At 27.9% G+C, this 22,171-nt stretch overlaps 1 protein-coding gene across 1 annotated transcript in view; it reads left to right on the forward strand.

The window, feature by feature from the left end:
- The window catches only part of LOC148230184 (uncharacterized), a 66,289-nt gene that overhangs the window by 21,344 nt on the left and 22,774 nt on the right, over nt 1-22,171 (forward strand). Inside the window, exon 3 of the mRNA XM_088198732.1 lies at nt 20-142. Coding sequence (XP_088054858.1) covers nt 20-142 — 123 coding nt within the window. The remainder of the gene's footprint in view (nt 1-19; nt 143-22,171) is intronic.

The raw sequence follows: 22,171 nt of genomic DNA on the forward strand, positions 1-22,171 counted from the left end.
TCTGAACCTGTGTGGTTAGATTCTCAGAAGGTGCTTCGAAACGTCTGGATGCAGCCAGAAGAAGATCTAGCGCCAGAGGAGCTGCCAGAAGATACATCCGCAGAGGGTTACCTCCGTCGGATAGACGGAGAACCACTGGAAGGTAAATTTGTTATTTAAGTTAAGTTATAAATACATTGGCGAATCGATAGCCAAAGCAGATACGGATTATGCGATATTATATAATGAAATAAAACGACCCATCCAAAAATAAAAGGAAGACGTTAAACCTTGAATGGTTCGAGGGCTTTATTTTGGTAACTATGCTATGAAGGGTCCTTTGAAATTAGCGTTGCTCTTCTTGAATCCAAATTACAAAGTCTTTGAAGTATTGAGCTTGCTTGCTTACAGCCACGTAGTTGTTTCGTCAATGTAAATATCCCATCAAACGGATACTCTCTGCGTATATTTAAGGTAAATAAAATAAAATAAAAGCAAGGTGATGTCAACTTTATTCAAAGTAAATCCTTGGAAAATGATTGGTTCGCCTCTAAATTATTTTTAGATATTTAAAATATATTAAATACAAATATGGTATACAATATTACTAATGATACGCAAAAATATGTTATAGTTCTGAATCTACTAATCTTCCAGTCGTAACAAAAATCAATTCAGCGAAGCTTTGCTAAGTGCGACTTTGTTTGAACTCGTTTTTTCAAACTGTATTTATATAGTCAAGTTCTAGGCTGGAATCTTATGTTCTGGTAGTAGTATATAACTGTATATTTTTCTGTTATTATGCGTTTGTGTATAAAAAATGATTTAAATAAAATTAGAAAAAGTCCTATTTCCCTTCCCGTATTTGGTCTTTGGACCAATGCGAGTAATGTGGGGTGGAACCAGACTCTTTATTTTTGTCTAATACAGCTTTTATTATACTTTTATAACACAGCGTAGCTGTAAATATCAAAAAACGTTCATCGTTTAAGATGTGCATTTTAGGTACAGTTTTTTAATGATGTCCAGAATAAATATTGTCGAGTTGCGAGCATATAGCGCGATATTATAAGCTCAAAATGGGATGAAGACGCTTTTAAGTAAAATTTTAAAATCCGTCAGCTCACAAAGTCATAAAGGCAAAAGTATGTTTAAACAATTTAAAAAATAAGTAGCATAAATTAACCTAAACTATTACTTTACTTCTATATTTAGAACTGCTATATATAATATAAATCAAGTATAATATATATTTATGGATTAGGAATAAAGAATATTGTTAGTTTACTTATTTAGGCTATTTCAATAATCTATTAAAATGGAACTTTAAAAAATCTAAAATATGTAAGCCATACCTTATATTATACAATGCCTGACTGCTTGCATGTGACGTCATTTGAAAGAGGGATACTAATTGCGTTAACTCGTGTTAAGTCTATGCTTATTTATTTGTGTACTAATTTAATTTTTAATATAACATACGTATTATTATTATTAATAATACATGTTTTTTTTGGAATGCGATTACTTCGAGTTTTTTTTAGATTCTTAGACTTTCTGAAAAAATCTATTAAATCTGAACGAAACAAATATATTAAAATTATGAGTATTTTAGTATTTTTCAACTAATTTTACCACAATTATTATGGATTGTACCGATAAAATAGCTAGTATACATATATGATATATTAATTTTAAAATAAGATGCGTTACACAAATATCATCTATGTGAAGGCCATACCGCTAAACATCCACTATGTTGTGACGTCACGTGCATCAGACCAAACAAGAAGATTAAACTTCAAAAATATTGAAAAATATTACAAAAAATGCAATAAAAATTCTCAATGTTTAACACTCAAAAAAGAATATTTATGTATAGTGTATTAATATTTGTATCAATAATAAATATAGTTTCTTATAAGTTATAAATAATAAAATAAAATATTTATATTATAACCATAAAATACCAGAAAAATCACTTTTTATTAAGTTGTTTTGCTCAGTTATTTTTCAACTTAATTTTCAAAAGTTATAATTAATTGAGTATTCTGTTTATGAAATTTTCTTAATTGTTCGAAGAAATTTATATAGAATATGATATTCGATTAATTACGTTTGTACCCAATATACGCATTGATTTAATTTGCGGTCCATATGCTCCAACCCTTTGCCTGTATAATAATTAAAATTTGCCTATTATAATAACACGATTTAAAAGCAATACAGATGCTTTATTAATATATTATTATTGTATTTATTGCTAATAGCTTTACTCTAAACATGTATTAAAAAGTCACACCAGGGGTTTCTTTCTTTAAAAATGCCACAAACAGGAACTAGTAAAATGCTTTCAATACCACCTTTATTTTTCGTTGATGTTTACAACTAGTCTGTGATAATCGTGCTAGAAGGCTTATCGAGTGATTGGTCCGGATATTACAGCGGTACCAAGGTACGTTGGTACCTTGCGGTAGCATCAAAGGGATGTGCCTTGAGCGCGTGAAACATACCATAATCCGGAAATTGGAAACAACCCATGTAAGACGGCGAAAGATTATTAAAACCCGATATAGCGACTATATAGATAAGGGAAACAAGCTCAATATTCAGGTAACTCAAGCGTAGGTTTATAAATTTATTTGACAAATTCGTATTTGATAATATAACGGGCATTTCTATAAGATAACCTTTTTGCATATCGTGTGTTTGTATAAAGGCTTCTACTACTTAAAGGTCAATCTTTTTTGGGTGAGACTTGCAAGTCATAATTCGTATGGAAATAGTGTTCGTGACAGTCTTGACTGCCCTTTTAAGCCGTCACATGTAGTTGTAATTGAAAATTAGTGTCACTTAATACAGTTTTTGTCTTACAAATATTTTGTAAATTCAAGTAAAGAGATAAATATGCAGATGTTAACATAGAAAGAATGAGATAAAGCTCAAAAATGCATTGTAGACATTTATAATTCATAAGTAGTATTGTCATGTTTAACTATTGTGTATCAAAAGTTTACGTTCCAATGTAACTATTGTATATATAATACAAGCTGCAGAGTGACAATGTTTGTTGTTATCATATTGTCTGTTGTTCTGAGAAATGTATTATTATTTATTGTAGCTTCACTCATATAAGTTTCGTTAGCGATGTGCTAAATTTATTTATAAATCTCTGTATAGGATGGAATTGCAGACAAACCATGGAGCACTTGACGTAATTATTACATAAATATTTTATTGGGGTTGAAGTCTTATTGTGTACTTACAAGTATTATTATGAGAGTTTCGAGCCTTGTAATCCTAAGCTAATATAATTACGATTAGATGCCTAAGAAAATTTCTTGGACAATGTGAAAAATCAGTTTTGCGATCCAGAAATAAATTTATTCGACTATTATTTCTGTAAAAAAATATTAGTTCAAATATATTATAGTCAAAGTCTTTGAAAATATGTTTCACAAATCTATATAGTTAGTAGGTAAATGTGAGCATTTATTTTAAATATGTTATTGTAAAAGACGCGTATGGTCCATACCCGGCTTATGAAGAACTATCACATAAAGACAAGCATGACAGTAAATTTACAAAATTTTCACATATAAGGTAATTATTAAAGAAACTCGGAATATAATATAGTTAAACCTATACCTATCATATTTTAATAAAAAAAAATATATTTTAGAAGACAAGATTATTATTTTTGATAATAATAATATAACTTGATCAGAAAGGATACATAGTTTTATTTTAAAAATAGTTCAGTAAAAACTTCAGATACGATTCACATAGTATATCAGAGTTGCTACTTAAATTCCAATCTCAAGTAAAATCTATTACATATCTCGACCGAGGGTAGAAAGTGGTTACATTTTATCTAGAATGTCGTTTGTAAGCATTCCGAGATGCAACCGCGTACATCCATGTTATATAATACATACATAGGTATGCTGTAGAGACGCAACTCATAACTCTGAAGCTTTTATTGAGTTTTTATTACGTCATATAAACTTTAAGACATGTCTGACATTTATGCGCTCGCTGAAAAAGTATGTAGAAAAGCAGCATTTCTTTATAATTCATTATTTTAATTTGCATGTCGGGTAAAAATCTATGGATATTCATATTAAAGTATTATTTTTTACTTAATGTTACACTGAAATAATATAATTTGCATCAGTGGCGGTTATGGATTGCAATACCGGTAGTTCGATACCGGTATTGGTACAAAAATTGACATTCGGTACTAACGGTATTACAAAATATTTTTTTTACCAGAAGCGGACAATAAAATAATTATGTTATAGGTGTAGGATATCAATGTAAAAATGTATTATGCAGTATTTATCTATTTACATATTTAACATTTTTTACCTAAACATTTATAGCTAAAATTGCATTAATGTCACTTTTAACATAAGTATATGAGAGATATATATTTCAAAAATAAAAATTATAAAATATTCAAAAAAAAATGCAATGTGCAATAATTAAAAAAATAATACATAAACAAATCACATTAATCTGTTTTTAGAAAAAAAATATGTCACATTTTCAATAAACAGATTTACAATTTTCTACGCACTATGTTCTAATAAGGCTTTTTCGGAAAATCGTAACTGATAAGTAATATAAGAATAATTGCCATTGGAATAAATTGGCAAGTCTCCTGGTATGAAAATTTAGGTGGCATCCAGAATCAAAAACTATTTTATTGTATTTAAAAAAAAATTATTCGAAAATATAATGAATCAATAAAAATGAAAACATAAATGGCACAAAAAGGTTTTTGTACATATTTTCATTGATTTTATTAGTACTTGTAGATAACATAATAAAATAGTGGCATATAAAATATTTTTAGAAGTACCTGAATGTAAGGAAGATTGCACAATTGCTTTTAATTGTTAGAAGCACAAAATATGCATAAACAGACGAATAAATGTCAGTAACTTAAGTCGAAATTTGACCTGCTTGTTAAATATATTTCGCAAAAAAATATGAAGATGACAATAGTTACTACATATTCATTCAATATCGACTCTTGAATTATTTGATTTTTTGCAAAATTCGCAAGCATGTCCCAACATTTAATTAAATTATATTACAGCATAAATTTCGACTTTAAATAAATCGACGTTATTTTTTGCCTTTTATTATTATCGACTAATAAAAAATATAATAATGTTAACACTGGTTTTTCTTTTCTCGATAATAATTAATGGCGGCTCGTGATTAAATAGTTAGGGGTGCTGCTGTATTTATATTTTTTAAATTAGCTCTGTCAAGCGCAATACGTGTTGGAATTATTTAATATACATATGAATATACAGTAGACCCCCAATAACACGGTAAATTGAGGACGTACTTTATGTGTAAGCGAGCTTAATGGAGAATATCTCACCACGCGCGCCTGATATTTTGTTTATATGTATTTTCAAGTCCCCCAACTACACGCACCCAAAGAACACGTACCCAGTTTACCGTGCTATTGGGGGTCTAGTGTACTATATAAGAATTTTTGTATATTTATACTTAATGTACTTAATGCAAAGTTTACATTAATGATAATCTTGAGAAATATGGAAAAATAAATTCAATGTTTAAAATAATATTTAAAGTAAATTTTATGGAGTATGAAAAAAGAATTGTATGACATTTGCACATGTCATTTCTAGATAAACTATGCTATTTTTAAAGTTAAGCTGAACAGCGATGTGCTAATGCAATACGTAAAGACAAAAAACTTTTTGTATATAGCCTAGTATTAAAAATAAATAATATTTTACAGAATACATAAAATTAATTATGATATATATTGGCAAAGCTGGCTAAAAATATTAATTTTAAAAAATATCCATTTTTAATAAACTTTATTACGTGTTTGTTAAAAATTACGTATTTAATTTTGTTTAGATTGAGCTTGTGAAAATCATTGTTTATCACAAATTATCCATCGCATTTTCCGCTCGGAAGTTACATAATAAAATAACAACAAAAATCAAGAAAATTTGAATACATATTAAATATTTAGATAATATTATTATTTTAATATAACGTGTTTTTATACACAATAATAAAATAAAAAACAATATTTTACTATCACAATATCTCAATATTTCTTGAATTCTCCGAACGAAACAGGTAAAAAGCCTCGAGGTGCGTAAACAGAGCCTTTGTGAATCCTTTTAAAAATATCTCTCTGACATCGATATTTATTATCATAATGTATGTTTTCTTTACACATAACATACTAAAGGTTATATGCAATATTTTTTTCAACCGAAAAAAAATATTCTTCACAACGGCACGTATACAATGCGAGTGCGAAAATTTTGTTTTGCAACTCCCGAACGCTGTGTGCGGAAAAGCGTTTCATAACTTTGGAAAATTTACACGTGGAGTTTTCCACTTAAATTAAAGAAAATATTGAGCAAAGCGAAAAAGTTTCCATTTCGTTTGCAGAGTGCGTGAGTTATTTTAGGATTTTCAAGCGTGTTTATTTATTTTTTGCTTGCGTATTTAGTTTATGTTTATTTTTGTTAAATTCAAGATAACCCTAGATGTATATTATCAATACTCTTAATAAAACTTATTTTATACAAGATGCTATTCATTTTTGTTTACGCTTACTATCTACTATATATTCTAACCATATTAAACGCATAGTTTGTGTTTGACTGCCAAAACGTTTAAAAATAACAAAACTTTTTAAAAATCCACAAAAGTTAAGCACCCGATTTGTCTTATCTCTTTAGAAAAGTAGTTTAAATGGTTTCGAATATCATTTAAAGGGCATTTAAAAGTAAGTTAAAAAAACGTTATCTTGTTAGGCAAATGGTCGCCACAAAAAAAAAATTGTCAATAATTTATATTTTTTTACAACTAAAAGTTAATATTTCTATAAATATAATAATCCTACTAAATAGCCACATAATTAGTATATTTATAAAATTAAAATAATATACCTTTTGTATAAATTGTAATTTGTATATAATTTTTATTATATATTTAAAGGTATTATAAACAAATATTATTAAGTCCAAAATTTCTGTATAAAATCAATAGATAGCATATTACTTTTTTAAATTATATTAATTATTTACTAAATTAAATATTAAAATAAAAATTATTCAACAACAATAATTCAAAACGCAAACAAAAAAACAAATGAAATACGTAGTGATTTTAAAAAAATACATAGCGTGATTTAATAAAATAAGAAAACAATTAAATTTTATTATAACGATAAATTACTCAAAGTCTGTTTTTAAATAAAATACAACAATAAAATTGTCGCGATTTAAAGCATTATAATATTATATAAAATAAAACAATGCAAAGAATTTCATTATTTTTTATAATTAAATTAGCAATAAAAACAGGGAAAAATTAAATTTATTAAAATTGCAAGTATCGTTTTTTAATTATTTACAATAGAAATATGATATTTTTCGATAATTTTGCTATGATATTATTTTTATGGAATTTATTAAAATACTTATATAATTTATAAATGTATCGCTTGCGATGAAAAGCAATCGTTTTACTTACTACTTGACCACTCACAAGTTACGAGTCAATACGGTTGAGATATGCGTTGTTATCGCCAGTTAATAAAACGTTATTAAAACAACCGGAGCATAGATAAGGAATGTCATTTGAATGTATTTATATAAACAAGATAATTTATATAATATACACAAGTAAACATAATATTTTTATTGATAGATAATTTATCATAATTTTTCAGACTATATCGAAAAATACGCAATTGATAAAAATCATGATTTTGTGACGAAAAATATCAATATTGGCAAACTGATAACAATATTATTATCAGGGTAAAATTTTTGGTCTAACGCGCGTCCTTTAATAACAGTTTAGTTTTTATGAGAATTGAGAATTAGCCTATTTTTCATAATTTTTAAAGAGAAATGTTGCTGTTGCTTTTTCACCATATTACATGATAAATTTCAATCTAAGTTTTTCAATAATTTTAAAATAAGAAAAAAATAGTTGCAAAACTACAATCTGAATTAATTACGCAATGTTTATAAAACCACTAAAGCAATGTAATGCTGCAAAAATGGATTAATTAAGAGTGAGTTATCAATTTTTTCTAAAAAAAAAATTGTTAATGAAACCTTAATTATGTTGCAGATTCATCACTTAAAATATCATATAAAAATAGACATTTAATATATACAATAATACAAATGAAAGCCTCATGATATATAATTCAATGTATTTTATTTTCCTAACAATTGGACGAATTAAAATATGTCACTGATATTGCACAATTTTTAGTTTTTATTAAAATGAATATGCAGATTTTTATAATGAAGAAAATCCGTTTATAATATTTTGATTGCGTGGGAAAACTCGAGGTTTTAATATTCTTACCGCGTTAAAAATAAACGAAACCAAGATACAGTTGCACTTTTAAAACGGTGCTCTGATTTTTCCGGACATAAATTTTCTGCGGACACAATTTTTTCGGGACGAAGTTTTTTACAGACACCGATTATTTCCGACAATATTTTTTTTTTTGTATAATAATAAAAACAATTATTAAGGTAAACATTTGGATTGGTAAATTTTAACTACGGAATTCAATATAGCAATCAACTTCAATCAAATCCAATGAATCAATATTTATCCTTTGTGAAAAAACGTTTATCAAAATATCCGTTGTTGATATTTCGATTATTTTTATAACATGTTTAACCAGTTGATGTCTATAAAACGAACAATCAAATGGTAAATAAAGATTAATTAGGACTTTTTGACGTCGGCCTTTGTGAAAATAAATGGCAAATTTCGGTTGTGATTAACAAATAAAAATTGCTGTGTACACATTCGATACGAGCTAAATTTTTAGTGATTCCCAAATATGTGGCTAAAGTTTATTTTGATTACATGTATGACAAACTGGATCGTGTTTTAATTAATTTTTCGACTATTAAAAGCTATAAACATCATTAGTTTTTAATTTGCTTCATAATAATTTCACATATTCATTGATGTATTGAAATACATCATAATCCGATTAAACTATATATTTTATAATTCTACATGTTGCTTAGTGTCAAGCTTATGATAATTAATTTTTTATTAATCTATTGAAGCATAGCGTGGGGATTTAATAAGAATTAAATAAATTCGCAGAGCTGTTTTATTTTGATAATAAGCGCTTAAAAATAAAATTATTACTTCCTAATATAATATTTCTTTGAAAGTCTTTGGACAAATATATTTATAAAGAAAAATACCTAAATTTTATAACTTTGGGGATGTTGGGTATTAGGTGCTCCAACGGCAATAAATCTAATGATATTGCCAACCAACCCCTTTAACTAAAATTTGGCCAATAAAATGCATATCATTTAAAAATATACTATAAATTTTAATGAAATTGAAATATTACAAAAACGGCATCTGATTTAATTTTAATTTTTTTAAAAACAACCAATATAACAAATCATACAAAAATCATATAAAAATGCAGGTTTTAAACTTATAAATAAAATACATAAATTAGAGCAACTTAAAAATGTATATATCCATATCCATGATTATTTTTTTAAGAACTTTCATTATATTGTCATTCATATATAAATATTATATTTCTGATATAAAAAGTAGTATTGTATAATATAATATACACTATTTACTAATACTTTTCTACATCCTTTGTATTCGTTCTAAATCTCTTATTCGGCAGAAAAGTAGGTAAATAACGCTATCCCATAACGGTATCACTTACCAATTAGTATGACATTGTTTGCCAAAATTCGATACACATCAAAGCGACAAAGGAGCTCTTCATCATCGTCGGCAAAATCCCAAAAAAATGGAAGAAAAACCGGTTTTCCTCATCAGAAAATCGACCCCGTTAATTAACGTGACGTGAGTGGAGCGTGACGAATCGTTACAGATCATGACAGCTGTTTATATTTTTATCTTCGTCACACTGCATCCAGTATCGCTTGACGCCAAACGCGCAACACACGTGTAACGGACTGAAGATATTTCGTTTTGTTTGCTAACTTAAGTGCGAAAAATGTGCAAATTTTTAAGCTTTCATAAGCCTAATTAATTTTATAAACAGTGTTCGGACGCGAGCTATGGATGCCGCATAACGCATAAGTGACGCAAACCCAGTTTGCACGTGTCAAAATATAATTTGCCACATTTGCGTCGCTATCGATTGTGTCTCATGTGTGTATGTGTGTTGTTAGTGTATCAAAAGTAATATTCTATATGTACAGGTTGACCCAAAGTAGCGAAAGATATTTTACAAACCGATAAAAAATACCAAAGTTCACTTTTACTTAAAAATCATAACTGCATTGTAATCAGCAGTTATTTTAAAGAAGCATACTACTAAAAATAGGCAACACTTTTATCTTATAAACAGAAAAAATATGTTTTTTATAAACAAAGTACTTTAGTTAGTTACCTTGTCATACACTCTTTCGGATTTGATACCAATAGAGTGTGACTTTGCATTCAAATATATGCTGGAATAGTTGGTAAAAAAATATTTTATAAGGCATTGGAGTTAAAAAAGGGAAGTCTATTCTGGAAGGTTGGGTTTAATCATTGACTGATTTTATGGGACAGCTTGGATCTGTCGTGATGTGTTCTCGCAATGCTCTCTGCCATGCCAATGTAGTCTCTGCTGCTGCATTTTATAATGCTGGCTTGAGACATCCTTAGCGGATCGCAGATGAGGATGTTTGCGAGCCAATTGCATCATTTTACACCCTAATGAGCAACGTTAAAGATGGCTACTCTAGCGATCAGTAACCAATGAGTCGTAAAACAATAGTAATGTACGCATAATAAAATGTATTATTTAGTGCGCGTCTTCTCCAAACAAAGAGTAGTTTTTAAGCATTGATTTTGGAAGATTAACGTCTCGGAACGGATGTGCAATATTACCAATTATTGACGCTATTGTCATGTGAATATATTGTGTGTGGCCTTACTTTCAATACATGTTGATTTCTCTTTTCCATTGTTTTAAAATTATAACAAATCTTACAGGTGGTTGAAACCTTCACATATGATTTAAATATACATAAGTTTTGAATATGCTTTGTATATTGAGAGTATAAAATATATATCCAAGTGCGGTCGGATTACTAAGAGAATGACATCAGACAAGCCTCTTTTCAATTAACTTGAAATTTAGGTTAACACCGTTTTAACGGTTGGTTAATAGAATTATTGTATAATTATACTAACAGAACAAACAACGAATAAAGACATCACTTTGAAAAATGACCAACCGTTGCTTAAACAGCAAAACATTAAAAAAACATAACGGTTTTTCAAGCAGTAAAACCTGAAATTACAGCTTGTTTATAAAAATCTGTTTTTTAATTGTTTCTGTACAATGGCTTACGTTTTTTTAGGGTTAGAAAATGTTTCGTGCTTAGTAATTATATTACAATCTGAATACTATATATAAATTTAAGACATCATACGCGTTTCAAATACCTACTGATCCTATATTTTTTAGGTACAATGTTCAAATTCTATGTACTTATTTTTGAATTTTGGCTAATTACTGCAAATTTTTGTTTTACAATTTTGCATATTATTTTACCAAAAAAATAGAAATAAATTACGCTTACTTGCTCAATTTTAGTGTAATTTTAGCGGTCCATTAAATGCCATAAATATTCTTAATTTTTTTAATGAACGACCTTTTTTATTAAGCATTATTTAACAACTTGTTATTTACTTTAATTTTAAACAACTTAATTTTTAAGAGGCAAATAAACTAATTTTCTCTTATTCTTAAAGATCAAAATTAGATTTTTCCCTTGCATTTTAATGTTGGCTTAATCTTGTAAGTGTTAAAAAAATTGTAACCTCACAATATATTTTATATTATATTTTATTTAATAATAAAAATAAGAATATTAAAATCATATTTCAATGACATATAATAGAATGTTTTAAAAATTATTTTATCGTATTGAAATTAACGTCTCGTAAAAAATAAAAATATAAAAAGGGTAACCCGCAAGAACGATAACACAATAGACTGACAATGAACAGACCACCACAATAAGCTTTCGTAATGTCCAGAGAAAAAAACAATTCTTGTTGACATAAAGGAACTCATAAACAATGTTTCAAAGCACGTCATTATTACCATCGTAAATACAGAGAATCCATACCCTTTTGTATATTATGGTTGCGCAAGCAATACGCCATCGGGTGACAGAAAAAATACCGTTATTATTCAACCATTGCATTATTTGACTTACGAAATCTGTTCATTTAGCAATTTCCCACTTTTAAGACATATTTCGTTGGTCAAATATACGAGCGCAGTAATTAGCTGAATGATCTCTGTATGGTTTTGATTTTCTGGAGACATACAAAAGGCCTGACACCAAAAGACGCCAGACACATGACACAAAGAGACCTCAGCGGGGACCATCTTAAGCACATCATCCTTCCACTAGCTTCTCCACCAGCACTCAGAGAAAAACACGCAACTCTACAATAGTTTGTTTCGGTATATGTAATACTGAAATTTTACCAGCTTTACTGCGTTTATTTTTAGCTACGAAGTCACATCTTTCGGGCCTTAAAACCTCGAAATTATTAAGATATTATTTTCATAATAGCCAGTTTATTTTAAGGTTATTTTAAAATCAAAGTATTTTTCATAGACATATGATATTTACATATGATATTTAATTTCACAGGTATACCAAAAACAAAGTCTCTAGTATAAACTAATACCTCAATTAGGTAAATGTAAAATTGTTAAAAAGTATTCTAACTGTATTTTAAATGGAGGAGGAAAATTAAATGGAAGATGAAAAAAATAGAAACAATAATTTATGTGCTTATTTTATTATATTTGCAACTAAAGTTCGTAAGCCTCTAAAGCATAATGTGCTTTGATGTGGCTACGTCAAATATTTTTATTGTATTTTTTGGTATTAAAATGGCAATGTTCTTTGATTGACGTTATTTGTAGGGTTTTATAGAATTTTTAAAAACAGTTTAAAAATCTGTATTATATATTATTTTTGAAGCTTTATTTTAAATGACTTGAAATTAAAAAACATGTGATACTAGTGTTACTCCACCCTGAGCAAGCATATGTTAAAATGCGTTTGATTCATTGTTTTTATATATAGATTTCATATTTATTATTTCTATTCAAAATTGGTCTAAGAGCCGCAATGCCACTTAGTGTTTTAGTATGAAATTCTAAAGTGTATTAAATTTTTAACGATAGGCATTTAACGCTAATTTAATTTACTCTAATTTTATTTTAGTTGCTTTTTTATTTTTCACCTCTTTGATATTTATTAATTATTATGCTATTTAGAACATATTAAAGACATACACTACTACCATTTTAGGGTTAAAACTATTGTCTATATCGTTTGTATTTTTTTAATATAATATATTTATATAGATATATGTTTTTTTAATAGCCTCACGTCTTTTTTCCTAGCATGATTTTATTTCGACCAGTAGTATTTTTGTTAGTTTTGGACCCATTTAGAAAAGTTACAATATAACAGTTGTAATTAAATTCTCAATAAACAAATAGAAATTAGTATTTGGAAAAGACCGTTTTTGACTATGATATTAAATTTAGCAATTTAATACAATAAACATAGATGAGTTTAGTTACACCTCTAAATCTAGATAGTTTGTTTCTTTACTACATAATTAAAATATTATATTATAAAAATAAATGTGATATCAAATAATTTATATCCATAACCCTGAAAGTTGAGTCATAATATATAATGTATCTACTAAAATTATCATAACGAATGTTCTAATTAAATATTTATCAATATGTCAAATGACATCTCCATGTCTTATCAGTGCATCACGTGTTTCTATATCATTTCCCTACAAACATAATATGTACATGAACGTTGCCATTGTGTTCATATTATAGTCAGTAATAAAAATTTACTCACTATGCTAAACAATGCGTAGTTTCTCGTCATTGCGTCATTTTATTATTGTTTACTTTTTAATAATTTTACTTGATCGTGTAAAATCGCGTGTTGTCTTGGATGAACAACCGCAAATTTGTATAAATCTAAGTGCATTTTATATATATGTATGAAACGACATTACATGTCGCATGTCGAGCAATGAGTCATATGCGAAAAATTTAATTTTCGTGAAATTTATAAGAGTCGCTATATTTTTTTGTGTGGAACTTTGCATGTGGGAGTAGTGGGTCTAAATAATAATTTCACGTGTGGGTTATGTGTAATTGCAAAATTAAGCGAATTTACGAGGCAGCTCTAAAACTATTGAAGTGCTCTTATGGGTTTATAGTTTTTTTATTTATATTCTGAACATGAAACTATGTTTTGAAAGCTTATACTTAAACGTGCATTTTGGAAAAGGCAAGCTTAACGTATAATAGAAATAATATATCACTATAATACTTCATTATAATAATCAATTTATTTTAAAAACATACTATAATATTAATTTTGAATACCGTAGTTCATAATCTATAACTTTAAGTATTGATTTTAACAGTTAAATAGTATGCTATAGTCTATACAAATTAGCTTTATGAATATTGACGCATTAGGAAAATCTATCAAGTCATAATGGTCCGATTTATAATTAAAATTATTCGAATATAATGTTAACGGTAGATGTGTATTTCAGCTAGCGAAAATAAAATTTAACTGGTAGGTGCTAGTGAAAATATATTAATAAAAAGATACTGAATTTGCAATTCAAATATAACCCTAACCTAAATCAATTAATTATTCATAAAAAAAGTTAGTGAAATTATATTTTTACTAGGAAAAATATAACTTCACCAAAAATAGACATTCACTGTAACATATGTATTATCAAGTTATTTAATATGAAATGGCATTTTTAGTAAATAAATATGTTTTGTATTGCAATAAGGCTTGGTTTTTTGACTCAATCTCTTTTTTTGTACGAGTTTAAATTAAAACCGTAAGAAATATAAATTTAGAATTTGACGGGAGCACTGTTAGTCAAAAAACTGTAACGCGTTAATTTATAAAAATTGGTATTGCTGACCTTGAAAATGAGCGTTGTGAAGGTATTTTTTATCTGTTGAAAAAAAAATTTAAAAACATTATTGAAGAACATCTGTTTGTCATAGAAAATGTAAAAAAATCACAATGAACTGACCGATGGGCGAAAACAGTCTGTTCTTCATTAGTACTCAGAAACAATAAATAATTTTTAACTGCGATAAGAAAGGGATTCCTTGTGATAACCAGAAAATTATTGTTAACAACGATTGTTTGTTATGTAACAAAATAATTGCTAGGTAACAAAAAAGCTTTAAAATAAATAATAATTATTCATAAATCGTTTTTTTAATCAGACACTAGCAGCAGACTTTAGTCTCTTTTGATAACGTTGCACGTCATCTGTATTTCATGGAAAAAAAAGATAAATGGGTACCGCATGAACTGACCGAAATGCAAAACAAGAAACATTGGTTCTCGGAAACAATAGAAGAAAATCACTACCTGCAATTGGAAATGAATTCTCTGGTCAGCAAAAAAGCTTGAAAACCGTTTTTTTAGTATGGTAGTATTCCAGGAAAATTATTCGGAGATTCTTAACCACTTGAACGCCAGCGACTCATCAGGTGCGATTTTTACGATTATTCTTTTCAAACAAATTTATTTTTTAAAACAAGTTGACGAAATATTTTTTATTAATTATTACAAATTATTGTATTATCTGCATTATTCAAAAAAAAGACACAGACGCGTGAAGAGAATAACTGGTGACTCACTAATCGCTGGCATTTAAAGGGTTAAACCACACAACGCTATTACAGCAGAATCATATTGTATGTAAATTAAAAACGTTCATATAAAAATTACCATTAAACTTACGATATTGACATTATTCAATGATGAAAAATTAAATTAATTAAGATTAAAATTTTTGCTCATCCCCATTTATTTTATTTAAAAAAATATATAAAATTCAATAATTAGAGTGATATTTTAAGAGGCTTTGACGACTGTACAACCTTTTCTAATAAATTCAATATTTTTTAAATTGTCAGCAAAGACAATTTTTATAAATAGAACATATTTAGATAAATAAAATCTTAGTTAAGAAAGTATATACTAAAAAAATATTTTTCATTGCTATTTATTATTATATTGTATTTTTAATTTATCTCTCAAATAACTTAATCTCTTAGTTAATAAATACTAATAGAACATATAAATTATATACAATAAATACTCTCTATTTATAGGTCAATGTTACCGTACAATTCTAAAGAAACACTACAATGTTTCTTAGTTTATATCTATATAAAGCTTGATATGAAATCAAGTCTTGACAATCTACTATGCTTAATGTATATCTTTAGCTATTAACCGGATTAAGATAAATAATATAATAGTAGCACCCACAGATTTTTTGATTGTTCACATATTTGCTAGTTAGATTTATTTTTATTGATTACAGATTTTTTTATTTGTAATAGAATGTTTTTTTAAACAAAAATGTCTTTAATATTTGCCTTTAAAAGGTCAGTTTTAAAATACAATATTATTCAGTATTTAATTAATTAAAACATAGAATTTCATAATAGAAACACGCACTGAAATCTGTTTAAATTTGCAGTCGAAAATTAATGAGGAATTTAGGCTAAATATCATAAATCCAGATTATTGTTTGATTTTCATTTTAAACTTAATCTCAATGATGCATAAATTGGGGCCTTGAACTGCTCACTCAATGAAAAAATTTGCAAACATATCTAGTTGCATTTCTATTGAACACATTAATCATTTTGCTCCGAAATTTACTTAATAAATGGGTTTACTATTCATTGACAACGCTCCAACTGAAAAATAGTGACAAGGAAGTGTATTAAATATACCCTTGAACTTATGTCAATAAATATGTTATTGAAATACTGTACATTATGTATATATTGTATTTAAAAATATTTTTTCATACACTAATATTTATATTATTAATAACATTTTTATGAGAATTAAAATTAATCGTGTCAATAGAATACTTTTCGGACATATTTAACTAAGAGAAAACACGTTGAATATCAACAATGAGGAAGTACAGTCGATGCCAAACATCAAAATCTTGGCTCAGAAACTTCAATTAAACAAAATTTTCACGTGATGAGATTCATCTATGACTAATTCGCAAATAATTTTAATAATATATGTGTATGTAAAACGCAAAAACGTGAACTCGCGACTATATGTATAAAATTAAAATAAGCCACAATGACGTCACTGTGCCACGTTCTAACGATCACTGATACGAAAATAATGAATATTTATCGTGTCAGAATACGTTTGGTAACAATGAGAATTTTCGGCGTCGTTACTGGGATTATGCAAAAGTTGTACAGTAACTCGACTCTATCTGTCCGATCGTTATCTTGATGAATCGATTTGTTATTCCCATTTATTTTTATCTTCAATATAAATAGATTTTAGAGATCTAGATGCGAGATGCGCTCGGAGTTAATTGAATGAGCTGCTGCTGGATGCTGCAGATCGATCTAATGAAACTCGTTTATGTACTAATGCTTTTAATTTATTCTAAATACTGGTGCGCGAGTGATACTAATTATAATGGACGACGCTGACGTGTTTTGTATTATATTTATTTATTCATGTATGCAAACATTTGAGGATAAATTATTTGCGACAGCGTTATGCTAAAAGAAATTGTGCGTGTTGAATGAATGGTGTTTTTTTAATTAATTTGTGATAATGATATGCAAATGGGGCGTTAGTGTTATTTATTGAGTATTTGAGTCATAAAATATAAGTTTGTTTACATGCGTTTCGATTAGTGATTCAAAACGGTTGATTATGCTTAATATCATTATTTAGCTTTTAAATTAGATTCAGTAAATTATTAAGTCACTCACACAATTATTCAATCTGATATTTTAATTATATAGTTAAAGAAGCGGTTTAATTTAGTCGTACAAATATAAGTCAAATATATTTTTTAATTTTTCTGCACTTAAGACAAACATAAAAATATATTATTGCCATACAAAATACTTTTTGCTAAATAAAAACAGTATCGAATCTCTGATATAATCAATATTCGGCATTGAATCACGTCGGAGTTCACCACTTTTGCGTTTTACAGTCAAAATAGACGCTAATAAAGCTGGTTAAAGTTTATTTTATAACATATATTTTACCACATATATAGAAAAAATATAAATGCCACTCTCTAACGGTGTAAATATTGTGCCAAATCTTGGAAGTCGAATTGTATTATTGTCAGCTGTGATTACAGTAAAGCAGCTGGAATTTTTTCAGTTCTCTCTGATCGATCTGCTACTATATAGTCTTTCAACGCGTCTACTTTTGTGAACAATTGTCACATATTTTATAGTACTGGTTCGAAACGGCTTTCGCGAATCGCAGATGAGGATGTTTGTGAGACAATTGCATCACGTTTTAGTCACATCCACGAAATGTGCTCACGCTGTGAAATAGAAACTTTATAGATGTGGTACAAAAACAATTGTATTAGGCGCAAGGTAGAATAATTAATCTAGCTAGCGCGCGTCCTTTCCAAATAAAGAGTTACGGGACAGATTGTTCGTGCATATATTTCTAAATAATAACCCAATTGTTTGGTTACGAGATTTCTCTTCCATAGTTGTGTGAAATTCTGTGTGTTATATTACTTTAGAGATGTATTGATTTTTCTTTTTTTTTTTAATAACGACTTAGTTGTCACAAATTCTGCAGGTAATTGAAAACCCCGCACAATTTATCACATATAAATAATATCTTTCATTGACGAGTACTTTGCTTTTTCTGGAATATTGCAGTGAACCAATATGCATCGACTGTTCCTTAACCTTTTTATTAAGGGCATCACAATATTTATTATATGCTGATAATCTGAATGTGTAACTAAGTATTTTCGCAAATGCGGATTCGCTGTCTTTACAAAAATACCTGAAGACGCTCTCAATGTGGTCGATCTTTTAGTATTGTCAAATATCACATTGTTTGATTTTCTATTTATCTTCTCATATATGATTATAACAAAGTTCAAGAACTTATGGAAATATTTAGTACGTTTTTTGTAACCTGACAGGCGTAAGCCCAATGCGTTACAACGGGAAAATCTGTACCAACTGATTAAGTCAATCAGACATTATGATTACAAGAGTATTAAGCCACCAGACTGAAAGTCTGGGAAGCGGTGACATCTATATTAATAATTATAAATTAATATACAATGTTTAAGCAAAAGATGTCACTGCAGCTAAAGACAATTTTTTTCTAATAATAGCGCATTTATTGAAATTAAAATTCGAGCGCCGTTGCCAGGGCTCGAACCCGTAACCTCAGAGTTACTAATCTGAGACGTTATGGACTACGCTATTCCGTCTTTATGGTAAGGCGTCAAAGATGCTCGTATTTGTTATGCGGAGCGCGTTTTTGCGATCTGTAAAATACTTTAACATAGAAATGCAAATTTATCTTAGTTCTCATAGACATTAAAGCAGCGATTAAAATTCATTACACACATTTAAGTTTGAAGATGCTCGCATTTGTTATACGGAGCGCTTTTTATTCAAACATTCGTTAGTTTGTAGCATCCTCGAATATGGCTCTTACATGCTTAAGAACTCTTTGTTTCATGATAGAATTTGAAGGAAAATTGCTATAGATATTTACAAGAAATATTTTTTTAACTTAGTGTCTTTCTTCTAGGATCGTTAAGATTGAAACAAACACTTTTAAAAGTTGCTTAAGGATAATATTGGCAATTTCTTACTGCTGTAATTTTCCACTGCAATTTATAAAGTGTTTTAAATGGTTGCGATTGCGTTCCTTTTACTGAGCCGTTGCGGCCAAGTCGTCAAAGCTCGAGAACATATGGCAATGGCTCTAAGGAGCCAAAAAATAAGATAATTAAGCATTTCATGCGAATTTTTAATAAAAATAGTTGTGCTAAAGTTTATATACATATAATACACACGTAATGTACATAATAAGTGCATTTTTTAATATCAGCTAATGTATGTATGTGTCTATCATTTTATAAATATTGGGAACACTTGTCGCATTAGAAAAACGTAGTAAATCATAATGGTCAGATTGGTAATACATAAATAAAATAGATCTATTTCAATGTTAAATTATTAACACTTAGCAATGATCGCAAAAATAATACTTATGGGGTCAATTCGTACCCCGCTCAGAAACTATAAGGTATTATTTTCATATATATATATATATTATAAAGTGGAATACAAATGCATTAGATATTTTTTTTAAATTATTTTTAAAATCATACTATTTACTTTCCTAATGTTTTAAAGGCTATTACGTTTTATGTGTCCACAGAAAATTTACAATTTTATTAAATTTTTTTTCGAATTCCTTATTTCAAGCTGTGCTCTGATAAATATTTCATTCATCTGTGCATGATAAGGATAACATATTTTTATTATACGTCATGTTGCAACGAAAGATTATCAATAAATATAAATTAGACTTTTTTTAATAAATTTATTAGTCATCAAGTATTTATTATAGTGTTTGATATAAAATTATAAAAGTGAAAATAAAAAAGTTTTTTACAAAAATCATAAATATGACTTCAATTAAAAAAAATATATTTATAACCTATTTTTTGTATTAAATTTATTGAGTATTTGATATGTAATCTAGTATATTATATCAATTATAGTAGGGCTTAAAAATGTTTTTAACTGATCTAAGCTATAATATTTTTACATATTTAGACAAAAATTACTAACTTATACTTATTTATTATTTATAAAAATCCTTATATTAAATCAAGTCAAAAATTATTGTAAGCACAAATTAGGTTAAAATAAATTATATAAATATTTAAATTCAATACAGCTATACATAAAAGGTAATTTTCCTTTACTTTTCCACAAGAATCACAGTCTATCCGCACTCGAGTGGCATCAAATCGATTTTTGAAAACATCGCCTATGTAAATACACAATGGTACACGCCTGAAAACCACTTAACCCGTTTTCTTCGACAAAACCCCTTTGTGCTTGACGAGCATTGCTCATATTTCATTTCACGTGGCAATCATACGTGAATGATGGCCCTTAGTTTCCCACACGACCGTATATTTCATACCTTTCTCGCTACGTGCCCATTAATTTCCCCGAGGTACCAATCAGTCATTTCCCAGCGGTGCGACACACTCGGCGTCACCTGTAATTGCACACACACATACATATGTGACATCTGTCTGAAAAGATGTGTTTTTAAACCAGCCAAAAATGGAAAACTTGGGAGAAAACAATTTAAAAAGTCGCGTAGTCGACCGAGGGATTCGACTGTATCGGAAAGTGAGAAGCAACTCTTTGGCGACCTCTGGTCTAGGAGTCATACACTTGTTTAAGCATAGACAGTAAGTTTTTATTTCAAATGTCTAATTATATTTAACTCACCCTATCACTATGTTAAAAATTAGATAATAGGAACACATCGCACTCAATGATTATGAGTACAACATATTTTCAATATAAAATACAAATAAAAAATATAGTGATTGTAATAACGGTGAGAATGTATGTATACTTAAAAATATTTACCCATAAGCTATAGAATTATTATACTAATGTATCAAAATTCACCCATTGAATATACGAATTAAGTTAAAAAGCTGAAGGACACACTTGAACCCTATAGAATTTTTATCAATAAGCAACATTAAATAAATTAAAAGTTACTTTTAATTTTGATTGAATCTTTATGTATGAAAATTATGTGGAATATTGCTCAAATCCATACATCGGATTGGTTACTGAATATAATCAATGCTGAATTGAGCGCAGAGTCGGACTAGGAATAAATTCAAGTCGATTTCAAAAGTTCGTAATTGAATTCGGGTTGAAAATATTGAATTTGCGTCGAGGCGAATATATTATGAAAAGAAAAGTTAAAGCCATTCAATCAATACGAATTTATACTTTCAAATTAATAATACACCATTTTTCAGTGTTAATTTATTAAAATAATTTATAAAGCTATATTTTAATATATTAAATATATTCATAAATAACTTTATAGATTATTATTGTGTTGTTTAAAATTCATATTGAATTTAATCGTTATTGATTGATGCATCCAAATAA

Source organism: Plectrocnemia conspersa, unplaced genomic scaffold (assembly GCF_051122295.1).
Source record: "Plectrocnemia conspersa isolate PC_06_02 unplaced genomic scaffold, ASM5112229v1 ptg000011l, whole genome shotgun sequence".
NCBI lineage: Eukaryota > Metazoa > Arthropoda > Insecta > Trichoptera > Polycentropodidae > Plectrocnemia > Plectrocnemia conspersa.